Source organism: Typopeltis vanoorti, chromosome 22, assembly GCF_054136105.1.
Source record: "Typopeltis vanoorti isolate ZY-2024b chromosome 22, IOZ_Tvanoo_1.0, whole genome shotgun sequence".
Lineage (NCBI taxonomy): Eukaryota > Metazoa > Arthropoda > Arachnida > Uropygi > Thelyphonidae > Typopeltis > Typopeltis vanoorti.
In genome coordinates this window covers 73,088,265-73,112,645 of record NC_143570.1, presented here as the reverse complement: position 1 = coordinate 73,112,645, position 24,381 = coordinate 73,088,265, and the positions used below count along the sequence as shown (strand labels likewise).

The 24,381-nt window shown below is 37.2% G+C and overlaps 1 protein-coding gene across 8 annotated transcripts in view; it reads right to left on the bottom strand.

Moving 5' to 3' along the window:
* The window catches only part of Bmcp (uncoupling protein Bmcp mitochondrial), a 475,843-nt gene that overhangs the window by 83,288 nt on the left and 368,174 nt on the right, over nucleotides 1-24,381 (bottom strand). For all 8 annotated transcript variants that reach the window (XM_090411822.1, XM_090411820.1, XM_090411824.1 and 5 more), the window contains one exon: nucleotides 15,797-15,886. In XM_090411822.1, coding sequence (XP_090267948.1) covers nucleotides 15,797-15,886 — 90 coding nt within the window. The remainder of the gene's footprint in view (nucleotides 1-15,796; nucleotides 15,887-24,381) is intronic.

The following is a 24,381-nucleotide window of genomic DNA, read 5'->3' as shown; positions in this document are numbered from 1 at the left end:
TTATTATTATTATTATTATTATTATTATTACGGGTATCTCCATGGAGTCAGTAGACTCATCGCGGGAGACCCAAACTAGCAAAACAATATCTGTCATATCTCTTCTTGAATTCATTTACAGACGAAGAGCTCACAACTAAGTCAGGCAATGAATTCCACTCATTCACCACCCTCCAGGCAAAAAACCTTGTTCTGACACCTTTGTTAACCACACTCTTCTTTAATTTCCAGAGATGACCTCTTGTTCTTCCATCACTTTCACACAGCTGAAACATTTCCCCTGCATCAATCCTATAAAAACCTTTTAGTAATTTGAATGTTTCTATCATATCCCCTCTTCTTCGCCTATCAACCAATCTCTGCAATCCACAAGCTCTCAATCTATCAATGTAGGGAGCATTTTTTATATCACTCACCAACTTGGTCACTCTTCTCTGAACCCTCTCCACAGCCTCCTCATCTCCAGATGAGGAGGCTGAGGAGGCCTTGTAACGTGCAATCACGAGCACAAACGATTATCGGCGAGCCTGGCCAGTTTCTCATCAGTGAGAGCCATTAGGATATATGCACTGCATTATGGGATATTAAAGCAAATGATGTGAATTCATTAACCTCTATATACAAGTAGCCCAGTCATGAAGTGACTTCACATGCAAACTTTGTTCGCTTACACTTGGATACAGGATTAAACCAAGAATATAATTTCTTGGCATCTTTAATTTAGAGTATATCCAAGTGAAAAAACTTTCAACATCTATCTCTAATCCAGAATATTTTAGTAATAAGATGTGATACCTTTTACTACTTGTATATGGAAATATGACTTAGGCATTACTTCAACCTTGGCATCAATTTTGGATCTGGCTCCCACTGATGAGACCTCAATAAAGATCAAAACTGGTCTAGGTAGTGGCCCTTCCCATAATGCATAGCATTATACATGTCTGTAAGGATATGTGCATTGCATTATGGGATACTAAGTCAACTGATGTGAACTTATTAGCCTTTATAAACAAGTAGCCCATTCGTGAAGTGACTTCATGTGCAAACTTTGTTTGCTTACACTTGGATACAGGATTAAACCAAGAATATAGTTTTTTGGCATTTTTAATTTATAAGGTACTTTATATACTACAGGCACTAAGAGAGGAGTAAGCTGATCTTGATAGAACAGATAAGGGTAATACGTTTCATGCAGGGCTTAAAAGCTGTGTAGATGTACTTTCTTGAAGACCTGGCTATTTTTTATGATGCACCCTGAATGTAGGGGATGGCAATGACATTTCTGAAATTCTTCTGAAGAAATGGCCTAGGACTGGGGGAAGGATTGATTATTATTATTTTTTTTTTATTCTGTAAGAACTGGAACCATTGGATAGAAAGGTGTTGTGTATACAGTTGAGTTCTATTGAAAGAGTATTTGAAAGTTTATTTTTCACTTGGTTAGAGTATAATAAATTTAGTTTAATCCATTTATCCAAGTGTGAGCAAACTAAGTTTGCGCCTGAAAGTATCTTCAGGACTAGGGCAAGGTGATACAACACCAGGTCAACTCGTTGCAAAGGTGTAGCAAGCTACCAACACTCCTGCCTCAGTATCTCCCTTAATGCAAAACACATCTCCTTGCGGATATGTCTAATGTTATGCATTAAGGGAAGGGCCACTACCCAGACTAGTTTCGACCTTTATTGAGGTCTCTTCAGTGGGAGCCAGGCCCAAGCTGAGACAAGCTGAGATACTAGGCAGAAGCATTCGTAGGTCATCTCTACCTATAGGAGTTGCCAAATGGTGTGCCACCCTTTTTTAATAAATTACTCTGGATTTAGAGAAAGATGTTGAAAGTTTATTTTTCACTTGGTTAGAGTATAATAAATTTAGTTTAATCCATTTATCCAAGTGTGAGCAAACTAAGTTTGCGCCTGAAAGTATCTTCAGGACTAGGGCAAGGTGATACAACACCAGGTCAACTCGTTGCAAAGGTGTAGCAAGCTACCAACACTCCTGCCTCCTACGAATGCTTCTGCCTAGTATCTCAGCTTGTCTCAGCTTGGGCCTGGCTCCCACTGAAGAGACCTCAATAAAGGTCGAAACTAGTCTGGGTAGTGGCCCTTCCCTTAATGCATAACATTAGACATATCCGCAAGGAGATGTGTTTTGCATTAAGGGAGATACTGAGGCAGGAGTGTTGGTAGCTTGCTACACCTTTGCAACGAGTTGACCTGGTGTTGTATCACCTTGCCCTAGTCCTGAAGATACTTTCAGGCGCAAACTTAGTTTGCTCACACTTGGATAAATGGATTAAACTAAATTTATTATATTGAAAGAGTAGTTCCACTGGAACAAAGATTGTAGGTGCTATTGGTTAGCGTTTTGATGATGCCATATTGTTGAGAGGGATAGTGGTGGGAAAATTTGTGAACATATCTGACTGTGTGAGTGGGTTTTCTGTATACAGTAAAGGAGAGAATACCATTCAGAAGGGATTCCACTAAATGGAAAATAACTACTGTTATTTTCCTTTTCCATTGTCAACTGGAGGTGACAAAGGAAGGAGTCTAATGTGTCTGGGCCATGAGGCCAAACAGAGAACACATCATCTAGATGTCTCAGCCAGATAGAAGGTTTGAGGGGGAGCTAAGTCTATGGCTCATTTTTCAAATTTTCCATGTAAAAATTGGCTAGTGGAGGTGAGAGAGTAGAACCCATAACAGTTCCAGCTATCTGTTTTAAATTTTATTCTTTCAAGATAAATAACCAGAATTGATAGCAAAGGAAAAATGATGTAAGATATCAGAAGGAAAAAGGTTTTTTAACATGTTCGCTGCCACGCTCCTCTGGCATAGTTTGTTACCGCACGCCAAGCACTTTCACTTCTTCAAGGTCAGTATGAGTAATCTCGTAGCCGGCTTATCAGACAGAATTTTGTTTCATACGCCAACTACGAGTAATCTCGTATCACCTCCACCTATATATTGCATGTGCTGATGACTGTGTAACTTGAGTTCAGAGTAACGTTCAGCATTCAGTGCAGTAAGGTTTATTGCATATAGTCTCATAGGCAATACACATTTTTGATATATACATTCAAAATGTGCATAAATTTAATAATATAGTTACCGGAAATGCAATGACTGCGTTAAAATTTAACGCAGTTAAATCTCTAAATTTTAATGCATTCCAACAAAAATTGAGAATTTTTGTTGGAATGGATGAGCTTACAACATCACAGAATATCAGCAGGATTCGGGATCTACATTATTTGGAAATTTTACCACCTACAGAAAAAAAAAGAATCACCCAACACAGCTATGCCGAGTATGTACATGAAAGAAACAACGACGGGAAACACGTTATTATTGTCCTGTGTGCCAGGAAAAACCACAATTGTGCGTAGAAAATTGTTTTAAAGTGTACCATTTGTAATTTGATTTACAAATTATGGGTTATACTACATGTTAACTCGTGCTTGGCATAGAAGGTCGGTAATAGACATACGAGTATATTCATAGTTGGCTTGCGAGGCTCATATATAATATACTATACTTTTGCTGAAATTATTTTCCTTCTACCAAGCCCCTAGACGTGCTCTCCACTTTACTCCCAAGCCAATGGCCCAAATTAAGGTGCTTATACTACGGATTAACTCGTGCTTGGCATAGGAAGTCGGTAATCGACATACGAGTATATTCGTAGTTGGCTTGTGAGGCTCATATACTAACTACGAGTATACTCGTAGTTGGCAGCGAACGTGTTAAGCGTGTTAAGGTGTCATTCATGGGAATATTGGTAAATAGTCAGTAATGTTAAAGCTTTCCAATATATCTGTATTATTTAAAGTAAGATTTTCAATCAAGGTTTCAAAATGGGTAGAGATTTTTTATATAGGATGTGGTATGACCACTTGATATAATTATATCAAGATATATTTATAATAAAATCGGACAAAGGTAATGCCACTGTCGTCCTGGACAGAAAACTTACATCCATCAGATGAATCAACTAGTCTCTGATAACAGCACCTATCCACTTGTAAACTATAATCAAACTAACAGAATAAAGAAAAAAATGAGAAATTACTTAAGTTTGTCACTTCTTGGCGATCAGACACTGTTAAAAAACTTAAACCCCATTACGCCCGTTCTCCCAGAATATATAGTGTTCCTAAAGTACGCAAACAAAATGTTCCACTTCGGCCGATAGTTGAAGGAATAGACAGCCCTAATTATCACCTAGCCAAGAAATTAGCATCAACACTCAAGAAGTTGGTAGGTCATTCCCCCTCCTATATAAAGAACACACAACACTTTATAAACAAAATTAAAAACATACCACTCAGCAAAGATGATTTATTACTCAGTTTGACGTTTCTGCCCTTTTCGCAAATGTCCCAATAAGTGACACAATTCTTCTCCTACAGAACAAATTTCCGCCCAACATTACGCTCCTCTTTGTCCACGTACCACGTACCACGTTCCAGTTAGTTCCTGTGGTAAAATAAATTTTACCTACAAAAAGAAGGTGCGGCCATGGGCTCACCACTATCCCCCTCCAATTGCTAACTTTTATATGGAAGCTTTTGAGCAAAGTGCTCTTGATTCCTTTACTCTAAAACCTACAGTGTGGCTTAGATATGTTGACGATGTTTTTGTTATGTCACCACACGGTTGACAAACTTTAACACATTCCTCAGCCACCTGAACAAACAACATGAACATATACAATTTACTATCAAAATTGAAAATCAGAACTCGCTCCAGTTCCTGGATCACACTGGTCACATGTCTTCCCTCAGGCAGTCTATCCTTCACAAACCGACACATATTGGCCAATATACACATGCTAACTCAAATCACAACCCATCACAAAAATTCGGAGTCATTAACACCCTTAAAAACGGCACTATAACAATTTGCTGTAATCAACAAGCTCTTAAACAAGAATTAAAGATTATTAGCAACACATTTATAAATAATGGCTATAACAAAAATACTATTATTATTATTATTATTACGGGCAACTTCAAGGAGTCTTTAGATTCATCAAGGGAGTCACTAACATCGTGTCAAGAACAACTATTCAACATTCACACAGTATCTATCATACCTTGCCTTGAACGCATTTACAGTCATGGCACCCACAATAGACTCTGGCAGCTTATTCCACTCATTTACCACTCTCCAAATAAAAAACCTAGCTCTAACACTCTTGCCCAGTTTCCATGGATGGCTCCCAGTCCTCCCACCACCAGTCCTGTTCTCAAAAATATCCTCTGAATCAATCTTATAGAAACCCTTCAGTAATTTGAATGTCTCAATCATATCACCCCTTTTCTGCCTATCAACCAATTTCTGCAACCCACAAATCATCAACCTGTTCTCATAAGGTCCATTCATAGACCTGCTATCATCTTGGGCATTAATAAAGTTCTTCATAAAACTTCATCAAAAAGAATACATATTACAGTAAAACCATAGCTATCCCATACGTTAAAGGGTTATCAGAAAAAAATAAATAGAATCCTATAGCGTTATAATCTCAATGCCACTTTTAAACCACCTATAAAATTAAAAAACATATTCAATTCCTCTAAGGATCTTCTCCTCCCATTGGCACATCCTAGAGTTTATTGCATCCATTGCACCTGTAACTTACCTTATATTGGTGAAAGTGGAAGTACAATCCCTATACTTAAAAAAAGAACACAAAAGACATTAAATATAACAATTTTGGTGAGCAGGTCTCTCAGATCATATTCTGAACTCCCTACACCAAATTGATTGGAAAAGTACTTGCTCTTTACATCATACAAAAACCTGGTATGAAAGAAAATTTAAAGAAGCCTGTGAAATTCTGATTAACCACCCTAATCTCAACAATAACGGTGGCATAAAAATTCCATGAATTTGGATGGCACATATTCAGCCTACTTAGTATCTAACATACTTTAGGACTTGAGTAATTTTCAGCTTTTATTGGAAACTATTCCGTACCAATTGGTTGAAATTTGTATGTATAATCACAGTTTATATACAGTCATCCCTCGACTTACGTCCGGGTTCCGTTCCATCAGGCAGGACGTAAGTCGATACATTAAATCAGTAGAGTTATAGGGTTAGGGACTTAACCGTAATAAGTATACTGTCATTTTAATTTTTAAACTTTATTATAAAACTGTACTGTGTGTTAACTGCCACTATAAAAACAGGAGAATAATCATCCGAATCTTCCTCCACAATCACATCTTCATTACCTTCCTTTTGTGAACGATCAGGCTGTTGCTCTTCTGGTGTAACCTATGTTTTTATGATGAAAATTTCCATTGTGCTTTGCTTATTTCTCTTCTTCTTTTCATCATAAATTCCTTTATTGCAAGCAATCGTATCAGGTCCTTTATATTTATAAGTAGAGTTCAAAATTGGGGTCCATGTCTTTAGCCATTTTGAGAACATCGCTAACTGCAAAGAACATTTCTGCAAGACCCTTCACTGTAAATTGTTTAACTACTTCTTCCTGTTTCTCTTTCCCCCTTCCTTTTCACGTTTTTCCTCTTCTGCAACAGTTGTTCTTCCAGTTCGATCAATCCTTCGTTGGTCAACTATTCGAGGGGGAAACTTTCTATGAGTTGAATTATGTCGTCATCATTCACTTCGAGATTCCGATTGTTTGCTAGGCTCACTATTACAAACTTCCAAACTCATGGACAAACGTTTTTAATGTCTTTTTCCATATGCCACTCGTAAATTGAGAGGTCACTTGTCCCAAGCCGCAGCAATATTTTTAATAGCATGATAAATATTGAACGTTTTCCAGAATTACACGAGAGTCTGGTAATTTCCTTCAGTAGCAGAAATGGCTGGTGAAAAAGTTCTCCGTAGATAATAAGCCTTACACACTGCAAGAATTCCCTGATCCATCAGGTGGATCAATGAAGCAGTGTTTTCCTTAGTAATAATTTTATCCAATTTTTCCACAAACCTAAGCACTTGCAAATTCCAATATATTTTCACATTATGCGGTGCAAAATGCTGCTTGAATCTCATGAACCAACTGGAAGAAGCATTGAATTCGTAGTCATAATAGGTTCTGCTTTCTCCTTCAACATGTTGAAGAGATTTAGTACCTTACCGGTTATGGTCATAGTGCTATGGGGCATGCACATTTGATTCAAGTCCTCTATGTATGATGCAAGTAGCTTTTCCATATCACTGATAGGACCTTGTTATTGCTTCGTCACTATCGTCGATTTACTGGAAGCAGATCCTTACAGCCTCTACGACATTATCCTTATTTTTCAAAATGGTCGTCACTGTAGAATGAGACCATCCGAAGTCATGTGCAATCACATTGACAGGCTTACCAGGTTCATGTTGCTTTATAACTTGCGACTTTGTTTCAAGATCAATTGCTCGCCTCTTTTTCTGTGATTCTTCACTAGATTTTTTGATTGTGCGTATATGATATGATATAAAATATGATATATTATTGTTATGTTAAACTGTGAATGAAATTATTTTGTATGTTTTATTCTTCATTCACATTTAACATAATCTGCCATATCCTAAGCAAGACATGTTTATATATTATTTGTTAATCTCTTGCTTAAGATTTATTATTCGTGCATTTTCCTTGAATTTTATCAGTTGTTATTTAATTATATAATTTGTAGGTATATCATGATGATGGAAGGATTCTGTAGTAAATGGCATTTATTTTATTACTTTATTTCTTTAATAATATTATGAGAAATTCTATGTATGTAACTTTTATGTGCCCTATGTGAACTGTAATACATGTTTTATTTATTATATTTGTAAATGAAAGTGAAGGAGAAATTAAGTAACTATAATATTTTTGTTATTATTTTTCATTATTGAGTGTAAAGGTATAATCTTATATAATGCTTATGTTTACATTTTGTTTTGATCGTTGCCATGGAGACAGAAATAAAATAGAATGCGCGAGCTTAGGGGTGAGCTGTGGTAATTAAAAAGTAAGGAATTAATATAATTTGAACGAGTGAACAAGTTTAAGGGGAAAGAGAAAATGTATATAAATGAAAGGTGAAAAGTGTAGGGGCCATGTTGCACAAAATATCGTGAAATATTTAACAATACGTACACAAATAACTCATTTCTCAAACAAAATCAACAGAGGAACTGTTGAAGACATGTGCCGATTGCTGAGGTAGGTTGCTGCTGAAAATGCTGTTCCTACTGTGCATGCTTTACCTTACGCTCACTTGCATCTTGTTCGAAAGTATAGCCGAAAATGTAATTTATTCCCTTATGGGATCACGGACGTATCTTCGAAAGGACGACCGTATATATATATATATATATATATATATATATATATATAAACATGTTGCTCTCCAGCCCAATTTAATTTTGTAACCTAATAGATGATAATAATAATAATAATAATAATAGGACTCTAGCTTTGATGTAGTAAAGGTGTTTTATTTTTTCACCAGAGGTCAGGCCAATAATTGTTGTAACAGTTGGTCAGTAACTTTAGCAAACCATGTACATTGTGGTGCAGCTTGTTTCTCTGTATATATGTGTATGCTCCAGATGATGACTGTGATATGAAGGTCGAAACGTCGAGTGTTCATTTTGATTTATATTAAACTAAAGTTTTGCTCTAACATGGTAGTTGTCTCCATAATTTTCCATAATGTAGTCTGATCACCATGTAGGCATGAAAGAAAGAATCCTCATTCATCCATTTACACCAACCTTACTCAACCTTTAGACCTTCAGAAAACATTCACACATTCATGCTGTTATGTATTTTTGTGCCAGTTCCCAAATAGCACTTATTTCCTTACCACTCAACTCCTTATTCCATGCTACAACTCCAAGCCATCTTAAGCTTGCCATAATCACTAGCCTTGTACTTCCATATACATCCTTTCCTCACAGAGGTTCTTATTCACATGGCTAGTCATGGATAATCACTCTCACCAACTAAAGGAATGTGCTAAACTCCACTTACAATTACATCCTCTGATGAAATGATCAGATCCAAAACTTACGATCCTGGTGTGCCCTCCTTTATATACTTCCTGAAATAGTTTGTCAATAAGAACTTGAAGAAATTCATTTTCCTTATTCCCTAATGCTATCTTTTCATTCAAATTTATATCGCCATATTTAAAAGAACCCTTAATAATCACCCTTCCCTTGCTCACTAACCGAAGTTGCTTATGCATTTCTTCATAACCACCCTGCGCATTCCATGGCCTATAGCAACATCCCACTAAATATGTCTTCCTGTCAACCTTCACTTTACACAAGACTGCCTCATAACCACTGCCACTTTTTCCATTTTTCATGTCTACCTGATGTGGACATAATTCACCTGATATTATCAGCAGCATTCCCCCTCCCTTCTTGTCCTTTCTATCCTCATGAACAACAACGTATACCCTTCCATTTCTATTCCTGTTAGGATATCATATTCATTCAATCACGTTTCACTTATTGCAATGATTTTGGGGGAAATAAACTCAATCAGTGAAATCATTTAATCTCCCTTATTCTTGCAACTCCTGAAATTTGTAAATAAACACAGCAGTTTCACTTTTAGGTCTCTAACCAGTCTTACCCAATCCACTTGTTGGTTGTGATTTCCACACTACACCTGACAATCACCTTTATCACTGCTTACAACATATATCCGCTCAGTCTCAACTATCCCTCACATCCTGATCTATTCTATTTCTATGCTGATCATCCTCATGCCTACATTCACTACTACTTCCGACTTCCAATATGCCTATGCCATGTCTCCCTGTTCCTCTCTCCTGGGATCCCCTGTCTCCCTATTCCTCTCGCATTCCTATTCGCTCTTCATCTCTCACTACTACTGTTTTCATTGCCAAGCACTTAAGTCTCTTCAGTACCACTCTCTGATTTTTTACTTCATCTCTTATTTCAAATCTCTTGCTTACATCACACAATGCACTCACATCACTTATTTCAGATCTCTTGCTTACATCACACACTGCACTTTCTATCTAGCAACAGTTTCTTAAGTTGATTCACTCCAAAGCCATTGAAGGTGATCTATCACATCTATATAATTCCATTCTACCATCAAATACATGCCATACATCCACAAAGTGCACTCCCTTCTCTTCACTCTGTTTTGCAAGCATACCATTCATGATTCTGGCTCTCCATCTCAACTCAATTGTCATACTTTGGCAACACACTGACAAACTTTTCCACTATGCTGTAATCTTTCACACTCCTCAATAACTTTCTAATATTCACTCTTACATTCACCTCGTGTACACTTAAATCATTTGTCTTCCACAACCACCACTAATTCTCTTGCTCGTTTCTCCCTCATGACCAAAGCATGAATTCTCTTGCTCATTCTCCCTCCTGTAGCAGACCTTATGTATCCTCTCATTAACCAATTGTCTAACAATGGAATCTCCATACACTACTGTTCTTAAATCAATCATCACCTCTTTTACCCTTTTTAGTTTCATTCTATTATTTTGCAATCTTTTATTTGTTTTCACTAAACATCTAATATCACTCCACATATTATTTTCATTTCGTTTTGAATAACTTTCTTCAAATCTTGCATTCCAGCAATTTCATTCTCTCACTCCCTCTTGTTCTGCCACACCTTACTTCCATTTCCTTGTTCATACTTCCTTTCACTCGCATATCATTCACTTCAGCTTCTTCAATTCTTGTATTCTTTCACTTCCCCATCTCAACAGCTATCATTCTGTTTTCATTTCTTGCAGAAATTACAGAATCACCAGCAAAAATGATGGAGGTGCAGAAAAATGGTTGGCCATAAATTCAGGTATACACATTCTCAAATATCATTTATCATCAATATGGGTCACATTATGAAAAAAAGTGGTGTTAAAGCTGATATCAAAATCAGAGAAATACAACTTAACATTTAAATTCATCACCATTATCAAATTCCTGATATGTACCGTCAGGGATTTTTCATATAGATGTTGTTATGCTCCTCAATAAATCCAACACAAGTCTTCAGACATGGCCTCATTTTTCCTAGTTGTGAGAAATTGTATTATTTAACCAAAAAAAATCCTCATTATCACATACAGCCTCAGTAGCTAATTTGATAATGACAATGCTGTTTGTATGGAAAGTTGCGATTTCAAATCCCATCTCAGATGCAAAGAATATTCATAAAGGCTTTTCAACTGAGAGTGAGTTAGATGGTTCATGGACAGTTCATAGAGGTGCAGACAATTCATCGCAGGGAAAACTCATCGGGGGGGGGGGGGGGAAGGGGGATTCGTTGCAGGAAAAATTTGTCGAGAGGAAAATTCATCGAGATCAAAATTTATTGCAGGGAAAATTCATTGAGAGGAAAATTCATCACAGGGAAAATTTATTGCAGAGAAAATTCATTGCTGGAAAAATCATTACAGAAAAAATCCGAAAGCGTTATTCGCTAGAAAATTGAAGTCAGTTTGGTTTAACATGTGTTATGTAGAGGTGTGTGATATTTAATAGTAAATTGTATCTGAGAGATAATGCAAACTCCAATGTCAGTATAGTATTAGTTTAGTTTTTTTTTTTTTATTCACTGTTGAAAATGGCTGGAAAAATATATTGACAGGATAATCCATCAGATGTTGAAGAGATTCAGCAAATGTTACTCGAGTCCGATGATGAGAATGATAGAGTCGAAGTGAAAGTGATATTTGATAGTAAATTGTATCTGAGAGATACCGTGAACTCCGATATCAGTATAATATTGGTTTAGTTTTTTTTTTTTTATTTGTTTCTTTTTTTCATATAATTTCTAGATTGTAACTGAAAATAAATAAACCATCATGGGTCAAATAAATCATCACTGCTAACCATGTGATTAGCATATCCGCTCTCCAGCCGGTGGGTTCAAATCCCGCCATTGGCAAGGATGTTTGTGATTGTCCGTGGAAATATTAGTGGTGGTCGGCGGTAGATGGCATTCGTGGAGGCAGCTGGTGGATTGAGTGGTAGAGACAGAGAGTTGTAGAGCAGGTGCCCTCCCTCAATTGGACTCCTTGGAAGTGTCAAATAACAATAATAATAATAATAATAATAATAATCATGTATTATATTTGTATGTTTTTTTTTAAATTTTATCACATTTCAGCACATACTAGTAATGAATGTATCTCTTGGATACATGAGACCTAAGGTGCAATTTTTTTGACCGCGACTTCCACAAGGTTAACCTCCCAACCGGCCAGGACATATATATATGTACAGCAAATCCTGGATACGAGTTAGAACCACCTGTTGAAAAAACATGAATATCAAGTGCATCTGACTGTCGTATCCATTAGAAGGTGCGATAATCCTTCATGCTGACAAGAACACTCAACCAGATTACCGTGCATACATAGCTACATTCAGTTACCTAATGCCAGAAACGCAGTTGCTTGCTGTTTGCTCGGTAACTGGCATCTAAATTATCTTACCTACAAGTTAAATTTATTTTTGCTACTTGTTTATCGTATAATCATAGTTTTTAATGCAAGTGCAAATAAGAGATCCTTTCATATTTCTTCACTTAAGATTGTATCATTCTGGAGAACAATACCAGTATCTTTTTTTTTTTTTTTTTTGCTAATTACCTTAGTTACCAATACATTTTATTCTCCCAGAACTTGATTCAAGATAATTATTTTATAAATTCATAAAAATCTGAATCTTAAAATAAATACAACCTCCATTTGTTACAAACTGTTTTCTTTATTTTTTATTCATAATCTTAGTTAGAAAATTAGCTCACAGATTGCATGAAGGTTTGCTCTTTTACGTATTACCTTATAGATAATCATACATAAATCTTGAATCATATCACATAATGTATAATATTTATAACGTAATCTGCAATTCTTTGCACTTCAACTTTCTTGGTTTCCTGAAATCGCTCATTACATATTGAAACGAATGGCTATTATGAAGTACACTGTTATGTACAGTCTGCATGGTTAGTCTAGTGGCTGTGCACTTCACAACCATATGCCTGGGGAAGGAGTGTCCTAGGTTCAATTCCCGTTGGTGATATGAGGAGCTGAAGGATCTTCCTCAGCCATAGCCAAGTTAGCTGGTCTTGGGAATGAACAGTAAGGTTTTTTACCACAGTTTATCCTGGGAATTTTCATCCCACAAAGCAGGCAAACTGGTCTTGAGAAATCAACACTATGGACATAGGATACACCGTGGCATAGGATTGACGGTTTGAGGTGCGATGATTAATAAATCCTTGACACCACAAGGTAAAAAGGGAAAAGGAAGATGAGATGAGACTGCTATGTACATATTTCTGATAATTTTGATATTATACAGCAATTTTGAAGTAGCGATACTTTCCCTACAGTTTATCATTCGAAACATGTACAGGTGCATGCATCAAAATGAAATTTTATTTCCAAAATTTTCATAATACAATTAAAATTGTATTTTGTCTTTGATGGCTCCCCCCCCCCCTTCCAAACTATCACACACACAAATGCTGCTAGGTAACATGTGTGCCAAAGTAATTGTACCAGATAACTTTTAATCTTCTGATACTAAAATTAAATTGTGATTATTACAAATGAGCAAATTTTGTATATTTTCTCATTTATATTATTTCCTGATAAATATAAATCATTAAATTATGTGATATTGGCAAAATGCATTGCCCTGCACATATTCATACAGCTGGCAACAACATTATCAAATGAATTAATCAACGTAATCATGCAGATAACATGGCACGGGTTAAAGCCGCGAAGCTACTTAATGAGATTAAAGATCAAGCCCGCACAACTAACGATGGGACTCATTGAATTATCATGGAAGCATACACAAAAATAACTCCTGCCATCATCGGCCAAATGCTGAGCAATGCCTCTGTAAAGAAGTCCATTCGAAGAACCCGAAATCAAGCAGGACAGGTACCACCAAATCCAAATTTGTTAAGTAATTTAATTATTCTGCCTATATTTTGAACAGTATGAAATAAAAAGTGTTCCTTGTCATGATCATCAAAACAGTCCTCTTCAGGACTACAAATATTGATAGAGAGATGCCTGACTGCTGACTCTAGTTCCTCTTTAAGAGAAATTTTTAAGTTGTTTTAATAACAGAATAATAATTGCTCCTTTGAAGGGGCTAATAGTATTTTGAAGGAATAAAATAAAAATGGAGAGAACCATCATGACATTCATGCCTTCTAGGTGCACAACACTTGTTTTAACATGTTTTAGTGGATAACAAACAGTTCAAATAATTTTAATTTTCACTAATAGATTTCATGTTATCTTTTCATTTATAATATCATTCACGGTGTTCTTTTACCCCTTAAAAATAAGCCTCGATTATTACAATTGCTGATTGTTGTCAGAAATCTGAGATCTTTAATAATCCTTTTTGGTTACTAGACTGTAATCACTAGGCTAAAACTACGTCTTAAGATTGCCATGATATTCATTGGATATAACTATTCTCCCTAAATATTCTTAAATATGGTGCGCTTTCTTCCTCACCATCCTATCCCAGTTCTGTAACAATTAATATTCCATCTACAGAGCCTGTAGTAAGAAAGAATATGAATGACTTTATATGTAAATTTTTTAAAAAAATTTTTCTTATATGGGAAAATTTTTTTTTCAATATATCTGCTATGAATTTTCATCTGATTAATTTTCCTCACGATTAAATTTCCAGCGATGAATAGTCGCCGATCAATTTTCCCTGTGATGAATCATCTCACAAGATAGCCAAACAGGCCAGAAAATACATGCAATTTGAAGATATAGACATTTGCAAACAGGATTAACCATTTTTATCAGAGTATTAATTAGGTTTTTATGAAGACAAGAGAGACCACTGGACGAGATGAGAGCATTTTCACGTATGGTATGTCTCTCATTCTTTCAAGTATATTTCTTATTCTTTACTATGCCAATTTCAAAACAGTTATTGAAAGTTTAATTTTCCACTTGGTTAGAGTATAATAAATTTAGTTTAATCCTTTATCCAAGTGTGAGCAAACAAAGTTTGTGCCTGAAAGTATCTTCAGGACTGGGGTAAGGTGGTACAACACCAGGACACTCCTTGCAAAGGCGGAGCAAGTTACCAACACTCCTATCTCAGTATCTCCCATAATGCAAAACACATCTCCTTGTGGAGATGGTAGCTTGTGGTTGGTAGCTTGCTCCACCTTTGCAAGGAGTGCCCTGGTGTTGTACCACCTTACCCCAGTCCTGAAGATACTTTCAGGCACAAACTTTGTTTGCTCACACTTGGATAAAGGATTAAACTAAATTTATTATACTCTAACCAAGTGGAAAATTAAACTTTCAACATCTTTCTCTAAATCCAGAGTAATTTATTAAAAAAGGGTGGCACACCATTTGGCAACTCCTATAGGTAGAGATGACCTGCTAATGCTTCTGCCTGGTATCTCCACTTGGGCCTGGCTCCCACTGAAGAGACCTCAATAAAGGTTGAAACTAGTCTGGGTTGTGGCCCTTCCCTTAATGCATAACATTAGACATATCTGCAAGGAGATGTGTTTTGCATTATGGGAGATACTGAGATAGGAGTGTTGGTAGCTTGCTCCACCTTTGCAAGGGGTGCCCAGGTGTTGTACCACCTTACCCAGTCCTGAAGATACTTTTTCCAAGTGTGAGCAAACTTTGTTTGCTCACACTTGGATAAAGGATTAAACTAAATTTATTATATTCAAAATTTATTATATTCAAAACAGTTAATGTTAAAATGATTACTGTATATACACTTACTTGAACTGCACATTGAAATGAACTTGTGTAGAGAATTTCACTGCAGTTTCCTGTTAAAGATTTCAGTTTTCTTTGATTCATCAACCTGATCTAAAATAATTTAAAAAAAAAAAAAAAGTGAGCATCAACAGAACTCAAAAAATTTAGTGCTAAAAATTAGATATACTCAAGTTTTTCCAGGTATATGCAGGATGTTCGAAAAAGAAATTGAATCTTTAGACAATGCAAGTTTATTCATAATTACAAAAACTGTTGAATGTGTTAACCATCAAGGCTTGTGCACAAGTGTACACGATGAATATATTATGATATCAAACAATATCTTAACATCTCATTTGACAGGCTATCTCCAATGTTTGTCAATTGTGGAACTGCAGTTCTAGCAGTAATGATAGCCACATTAGTAAACTCATGCTCTCTAAAAATTCTCATATAAAAGAAAAATCAGGTGAGCTAATTTCTGACCGTTCAGATCCATCCTTAGCTCATTTGAGGCCATAATCCCTTTGAAAGCAGTTGTCCACAAAATACAATACATATCTCAAGGCAATGTGTAGAATGTGAACAGTCATGTCATCTTGGAACAATATTTGGAGACATTCATTTGTACAGACTTTTTGACTATTGAATACTGAAGCATCAGCATCCATAAACTTGATATCAATAAGCAATTTCAATTGTCTGCTTTTCACTGCATCCAAAGCACTCCCAATGTTTTAATTTATCATAGAGGCATTTGATGGTTGACTTGTTTAGAAGAGTTCTCTCTATATCATATTGCTGTTTATATTTCTCCATTGTGGATTTATAACTTCAATTCCAACAACGAATATTCTTTCTTGAATTAAGATAATTTTGTTCCTGAATCTGGAAGAACAACAAGCTTTAATAATATACACACTACCCATGGGATGTTTTTTATCTGAACATCAAGTAGTTTATCAGATGAATATTGAATGCTGAATATTAGTTTCATAATTTGCAAAGAAGAAAGCAGCACTCCTGTATGCTTTGAAGCACATGCAATATTAAAGTACACTTTAAACATTTGAAATTTTGTCATTTTCCAAAAGATCAAAATTTTATGGAGGTTTAGGAAAGGTTATCAGTCATCTATATTAAATATTTGCTGCAGTAAATAATTTTCCTCAGTAATAATTTTATCCTATTTCTCCACAAACCCCTTGGAAGCCTTCTCATCGGCACTTGTAGATTCAACTTTCATTTTCACATTATGCAGTGCAAAACACTGCTTGAATCTCATGAATCAACCGGAAGAAGTGTTTGTAGTCGTAATCGGGCCCTGCTTTTTCCTTCAACATGTTGAAGAGTGCCTTAGTGGTTATGGCCATAGTGCTAAGGGGGTATGCACTTTTGGTTTAGGTACACTATCCATGATGCAAGTAGCTTTCCATATCACCAATAGGACCTTGTCTAAATAGATTGCATCACTCTCGTCGATTTAATGGAAGCAGATCCTTTCACAGCCTCTACGATTTTATCCTTATTTTTCAAAATGGTTGTCACTGTAGAATGAGACCGTCTAAAATCATGTGTGATCACATTGACGGACTTACCAGCTTCATGTTGCTTTATAACTTGCAACTTCATTTCAAGATCAATCACTTACCTCTTTTTCTGCGATTCTTCACTAGTTTTTTTTTGATTGGGGTGTAGAAGCCATGTTGCACAAAATATTGCAAAATATTTAACAATAATATGCAAATAACCTATTTCTCAAACACAAAATCAACAGAGGAACAGCTGAATACATGTGCCGACTGCTGAGGAAGTTTGCCGCTGAATGCGCTGCTACCACTGTGCATGATGCATTGTTCCTAAATAGAAACCTTTTTACTTTAAGCTCGCTTGCATCTTGTCAAAAGTATAGTCAAAAATGTTATTTAGGGAGGTTGCCACTGAATGCACTGTTGCCACCGCTTTCTTGCTAAATAGAAATCTTTTAATTTTGCATTCGCTCACATCTTGTTCAGAAGTATAGTTGAAAATATCATTTATTCGCTTATGGGACCATGGATGTATCTTCGAACAGACATAACTGGAATGGACGTAAGTCGAAGGATGACTGTATACACTTCATGGGGAAATTGTGGAGGAAGTCGAGGAGACGAAGAGTTTAGAGTAGTGATGGACAAGGATCTGAAGCTCAAAGGTCACAACGCACAAGTTATGATGTCATCAGAGACTATGGCAATGATGTAGAGGTCCTTAACCTACAGAAATAAAGAGGTTCTGATTCCACTGTATAAAGCCTTGATCAAACCGTGATGGATTACTGTGCACAGATTTGGTCCACCTGTTTGCATAGTGACGAGAATATGTTGGAAACGGTCCAGAGAAAACTAACTAAAGTGTTAACTGGTCTTTGGGATATGGGGAATGCAGAATGTGGGATGAGGGAATGCAGTTTGCAAAGCCTCGTGAATAAGAGACAGAAAAGGGATATGATTGAGACATTTAAGTTGGTAAATAGTTGTCACTGAGTTAATATGGAAGGAATTTTTCATAGAATGTGAGGGGGGGGGGAAGAATGAGGAGATATTCCTGGAAGCTGTATAAGGAAGGCGGCTAGCAAGCTCTTTGCATGGAGAGTGGTTGTTGAGTGGAATGCATTGCCTGACAATGTGATGAATGCAGATACACTGAATGAGTTTAAGGTGTTGTGTGTACCTTTTATGATAAGTCTTTTGACTCCGTGGGGTCTGGTGTTAATAATAATGAAAAAAAAAAAATCAGCTAATGACTTTTTATTCCTGTATTGGGAGTAGACGAGGCCGTTTTAGCCCTATCTAACTTTTGGAGACTGAGTGGACAGTCCAATCTCCACTGGTACCCAATCAGAGATAACTGGCCCAAGGCTATCACTAATTAAGTGGCACACAGTGAAGAGAGACGGTTCAACAAGTGCCACCATCTCATGGTCCCTAACCCTAACACTCGTATTTAAAGTCTGAAATAATGTGGGTTCTACGGTCGATTTTCTTGAGTTTACGGGACAAAAAACCCGCTTGCCCATGCCAGAGATTGACTAACTCAGGAACTGGTCGAAAAAAGGCTTAGAAAAATTTCTTCTAGTCGCCGACTAGTTTCAAAACCAAGAAGTCTTCCTTCATGCGATCAAGTGAAGTGGTGTGCAAACACCACATCCACTGAGCTACACAGGCTCTGATTAATAATAATAATAAAAATAATTTATGACATAATCCTCAGACAAAAGATAAATTCATGTTTAAGAAGCATTAAGCTCTCAGGTTTACAATTCTTTAGACAAGTTGCTAACTGGAGACACAAAGCTGACTCCAGATGTACAAAAATAACAATGTCTAAAGAAGAAAAAATATTTATTATTACTGATTATTATTGCATAACACCTATCAAGTAGCACAACAACACCGACTGCTGTGCGCAGACTTTAAATTAAGATCGAAGATAAGAACTTCTGGTTGCCATGGGATGAAGACAATTAAGTGGTTTCGCTTAAAAGAAGAGAGTGTGAGGAATCGTTTTAGGGAGAGAGTGTTAGAGAGGATTTCGGATGGACTGGAAAGTGTACAAGATTGGTGGAAACATAATTCAAAAGTAATCCTGAGCTGTGCAATCGAGGTGCTTGGTGAGACATCTGGAAAGATTAGAGAGCAGAAGGAGGGTTGGTGGTGGAATAATGATGTACAAGTGGCAGTGACAGCTAAGAGGAAGGCAAAGCAGAAGTGGGATGAGTCAAGAGTGGAAGAGGACAGAGAGGTGTACAAAGAGAGAAAGCAAGAAGCCAAGAGAGTTGTGGCACAGGCGAAGGCCATGGCATATCAAGATCTGTATGATCAATTAGAAACAAAGGAAGGACAGAGAAAAATTTACCAACTAGCGAAATGTAGAAATAAAGCAGCTAAGGACATCTTACATGTGAGGCAGATCAAAGATGCTGAAGGAAGAGTATTATGGAGGGATGTGGACATAAGAAACAGATGGAAAATATACTTTGAGGGACTTCTGAATGAGGAAAATGCAAGGACTCACAGAGGAGATGGGCAGCCTTCTGAGGGGATGGTGCAGAACATCAGTAGAATGGAAGTGACGGAGGCCATGAAGAGGATGAGGAATGGAAAAGCGGTGGGCCCCGACAGAATTCCAGTGGAGGCATGGAAGGCACTGGGGGAAGAGGGAATTGACTTGCTGTGGGACCTGTTCATGAAAGTTTGCCAACAGGAAAATATACCCGAGGAATGGAGGGAGAGTACTCTTGTTCCCATCTACAAGGGTAAAGGGGATGCACAAGACTGTAAAAATTACAGAGGAATAAAGTTGATGTCCCACACAATGAAGATCCTAGAAAGGGTTCTTGATGGTAGATTGAGGGAGGAGGTGGAGATTGCAAAGGAACAATTTGGCTTCATGCCTGGTAGATCAACAACAGATGCTATCTTTGGGTTACGACAGATGATGGAAAAATATCGAGAGAAACAAAGGGAGCTACATCTGGTATTTATTGATCTGGAGAAAGCATACGATAGAGTGCCAAGGCAAGAAGTCTGGAGGTGTCTGAGGGAGAAGAAGGTGCCGGAGAAATATGTCAGGTTGGTGCAGGAAATGTACAGAAATGTGAAGACAAGTGTTCGGACCTGTTTGGGACAGACACAGAGAGTTTTCAAGTAACAGTTGGCTTGAATCAAGGGTCAGCATTAAGTCCGTTTCTGTTTAATATTGTGATGGAGGTGGTAACAGAGGAGGTGAGAGAAGATGCACCTTGGACAATGTTGTATGCAGATGACATCTTGCTGTGTGTAGATACAAGAGAAGAAGCGGAAACTAAACTGGAAAGATGGAGAAAAGTACTGGAAGAGAGAGGTATGAGACTGAGCAGAAGTAAGACAGAGTATATGTGTTGCGCAGTGGGCGGTGGCCAGGAGACAGACCTGGAGCTGGAAGGAAATGTCATCAGGAAGGTGAGAGACTTTAGATACTTAGGTTCGACAGTGGAAGAAGATGGAGGAGGTGAGAAGGAAGTGGGATGCAGGATACAAGCAGGTTGGAGGAACTGGAGGGAGATGGCTGGAGTGTTATGTGATAAGAGGGTGCCGATCAATCTGAAAGGCAAAATTTATAGGACAGTAGTGAGGCCAGCTATGACATATGCTATAGAAACTGTGGCCCTGAGGAAAAATAACATCAGCAGGATGGAAGTAGCAGAGATGAGAATGCTTAGGTGGATGTGCGGTGTGACCAGAAAGGATCATCTGAGAAATGACTATGTCAGGGGAACAGTGAAAGTTACGAACTTAGGAGCGAAAACACAGGATGCAAGGTTGAGATGGTTTGGTCATGTGATGAGGAGGGAGGACGAATATGTGGGAAGAAGGGTCATGCAGATGGATGTGCAAGGAAGGTGGAAGCATGGGCAGCCAAAGAAGAGATGGAGGGAGCTGGTAGAAGAGGACTTGAAGATGAAGAACTTGGATGTGGTGACAGCCCAAGACAGGAAGGTGTGGAGGAGACTCATAACAAACAGTGACCCCACTTAAGTGGGAGAAGCTGCAGAAGAAGAAGAAGATTATTGCATAACACCTCCAGGCAGTCCAAAGACTCATCAAGTAAGGACACCTGCTACAACTATCTCTCCACCACTCGAATACACCAAGCACAACTAGGTTCATCATCTACACCAACGCCATCTACAGCCGGCCACCACTACTATTTTCACAGACAATCACAAGCATCCATGTCCATGGGGATTCGAACCCGCAGCCTTTTGGCTGGAATGTGGATAAGCTAACCACTTGGCCAACCAGGCCTAATTTATTATAATTATTTTCTTGGACACTTCCATGGAGTCAAAGACTCATTGTGGTAAGGCTGCAATAACCATTATTCATATAATATACATCATATAACACATTCCTATTCTGTTATTAAACTTGGCTTAGTGAGTAAGCAAAGGATGATCATTATATGTGATTTCAATTACATCAATAATGACTGGAATGAAGAGATATCATTAGAAAATAAGGAGAATGAATTTGTTGAGTTCTTAAGGGATAATAATCTAAGGCAATATGTGAAAGAGGGAAAACGAGGGTTATGAGTCTTAGAACTGGCTATATCATCAGAGGGCATGATTATGAACGGAGTGTCAATTCTTCCCCAGTTGGTGAAAGTGACCATGAAGTGATTTCCTTGGTTGTAATAGTTACATTAGAACTGCTGTGAAGCATGAATATATGTGGAACTATAGGGCTGGTAATTATGAAAAGCTACAACTGGGAGATAGAGCATGGAAAGAATGCATTGAGTGGGAAGCAAACAGATAATGTTTTGGCATTGATCAAGAGCTGTTTATGAGCAGCAGGGTCTGAGTGTATTCCAAAAGGTAAAAACGCTATAAAAGCTAGGATTAAATGGATGAATGAGGAGATTAGGCATGGAATCTGGAAGAAGAAGACATGTGGAGATAATCCAAGATAAATATTGGTAATAATCAGTTGCATGAAGATTACAAAGAGTGGGCCAGGAAGGTAACACAGTTGGTAGAGGCAGCAAAAGTCTAGTGTGAAAAGGAATTAACTAATCAATCTAAGAAAAATCCTACTGACTTCTTATGATATGTGATAAGTAAAAGAAAAAATGACTATGGAAGAATGATGCTAGTTGATGACATTGGCAGATTGGTAACTGATGCAGAGGATATAGTTCAAGTATTCAACAAGCAGTTTATCTGTGTATTTCATCCGCATGAAGGTGACATCATGAGAAGCTACAGTGTAGAGGACATCATCATCATCAAATTCCTGACATGTATCCTCAAGGGGTGTACAAAATACGATAGTACTACATGAAAAAATACACCATTACTAACATCCTATCTACAATTTTCCTCCAAATCAGTCTATTACTTGTCAAGACTCCAAAATTATCATTATCAGATCTTATATTACTATCGTCTAAGGCACATTGTACCATATCAATCCACCTATATCTTGGTCTTCCTCTGGGTCGTTTTGCTGCCAACCTGGCAGAGAACACTTGTTTTGCTAATCTTTCCTCGCCCATTCTATTTAAGTGACCATACATACCACCTGAGATTAGCTCTGCTAACGCATTCCTGGATGCTGACAATGTCAAGTTCTTTCCTAATATCCTTGTTTTTAATAAGATAATGCCATTGATACCATCTGTTCACGCCTCTAATCTTTCTCAGGACTCTCATATCTGCGGTCTCTAGTCTTTGGTCAAGTGTTTTACTTCTGACCCAGCTCTCAGATCCATAAGTTAAAACTGGTTTGAACATTGTCTTGCATACAGCTAATTTAGTGTTCCGACTAATTTCTCTCTTATTCCATATGAATTTATTCAATTGACTTCCTACCATACCAGCTTTGTTGATTCTATTGTCTATTTCCATATTTAATTTACCATCTTCACTAAAAATCGTGCCTAAGTAGCTGAAATGTTTTACTTGTTCCACAGGTTCCCCGTTCATAACACAGTTGACATTTTCAACAATTCTATCTATTTTCATTGTCTTTGTAATGCTGACATTCATACCATATCTATTACAACAGTTATTCAATTTAGTCAGGGAATCTTGCAAACTTGTAGCGGATTTATTTAGAAGTATAACATCGTCCGCATAAAGCAATGAGCTGACATTAACATCCAATTAATGTACATCCTTGTCTCACACCAGATTTAACATTAAACCATCTCCCTGTACTTCCTTCAATTCTAACTGCTGACTTACAACTCAAATAAAGACTAAGAATTGCTTGATATAATGCCCCATTGACACCATATAACTGTAGCGTATTGGATAGCTTCTCTCTTGGCACCTTGTCATATGCCTTTTCCAGATCGACAAAACTTAAATACAGATCTTTGTTATATTTCCATGCTTTCTCAACTATTTGTCGTAAAGTGAAGATCTGATCCTGACAGCCTCTATTTGGGCTGAATCCAGCTTGTTCTTCACCAAGCTTTTCTTCCACAATTCTTCTCAACCATTTCTCAAGTATACTTGCATAGATTTTGCCAGGAACACTCAGTAGGGAAATACCTCTGTAATTCTCACATTCAGTTTTATTTCCCTTTTTATATATGGGTGTTATGAGAGCTCTACTCCAATCATCAGGAATTCTTCCCTCTGTCCAGACTTTCTGAACTATGCAGTGCAGCCACTGCAAGACTTTTATACCACCATATTTCAGCATTTCTGGTTGAATATCATCTACTCCTACTGCCTTTTCACATTTCAAGCCTTTGATGGTTTTTTCTACTTCAAATATGGATATGTATTCCTGACTGTATGCCTGTTGAGTGTTTTTTTACAACTGTGCTGTCATCACTGCTTGTTTCGTTTAGCAATTTTTCAAAGAAATTACTCCATACTTCAAGGATATCTTTTTCTCCTGTTTTTCATGTCACCTTTATCATTTCTAACTCCTTTTACAGCACTCTTCCTTCCATTCCTAAGCTTCTTCAACAACTCCAGAACATCTTACCACCTTCTTGATATTTATTTTCTATGTTGCTGTTTTAAGGATACTTGTGACATAAGACTGAATGATATATGCACG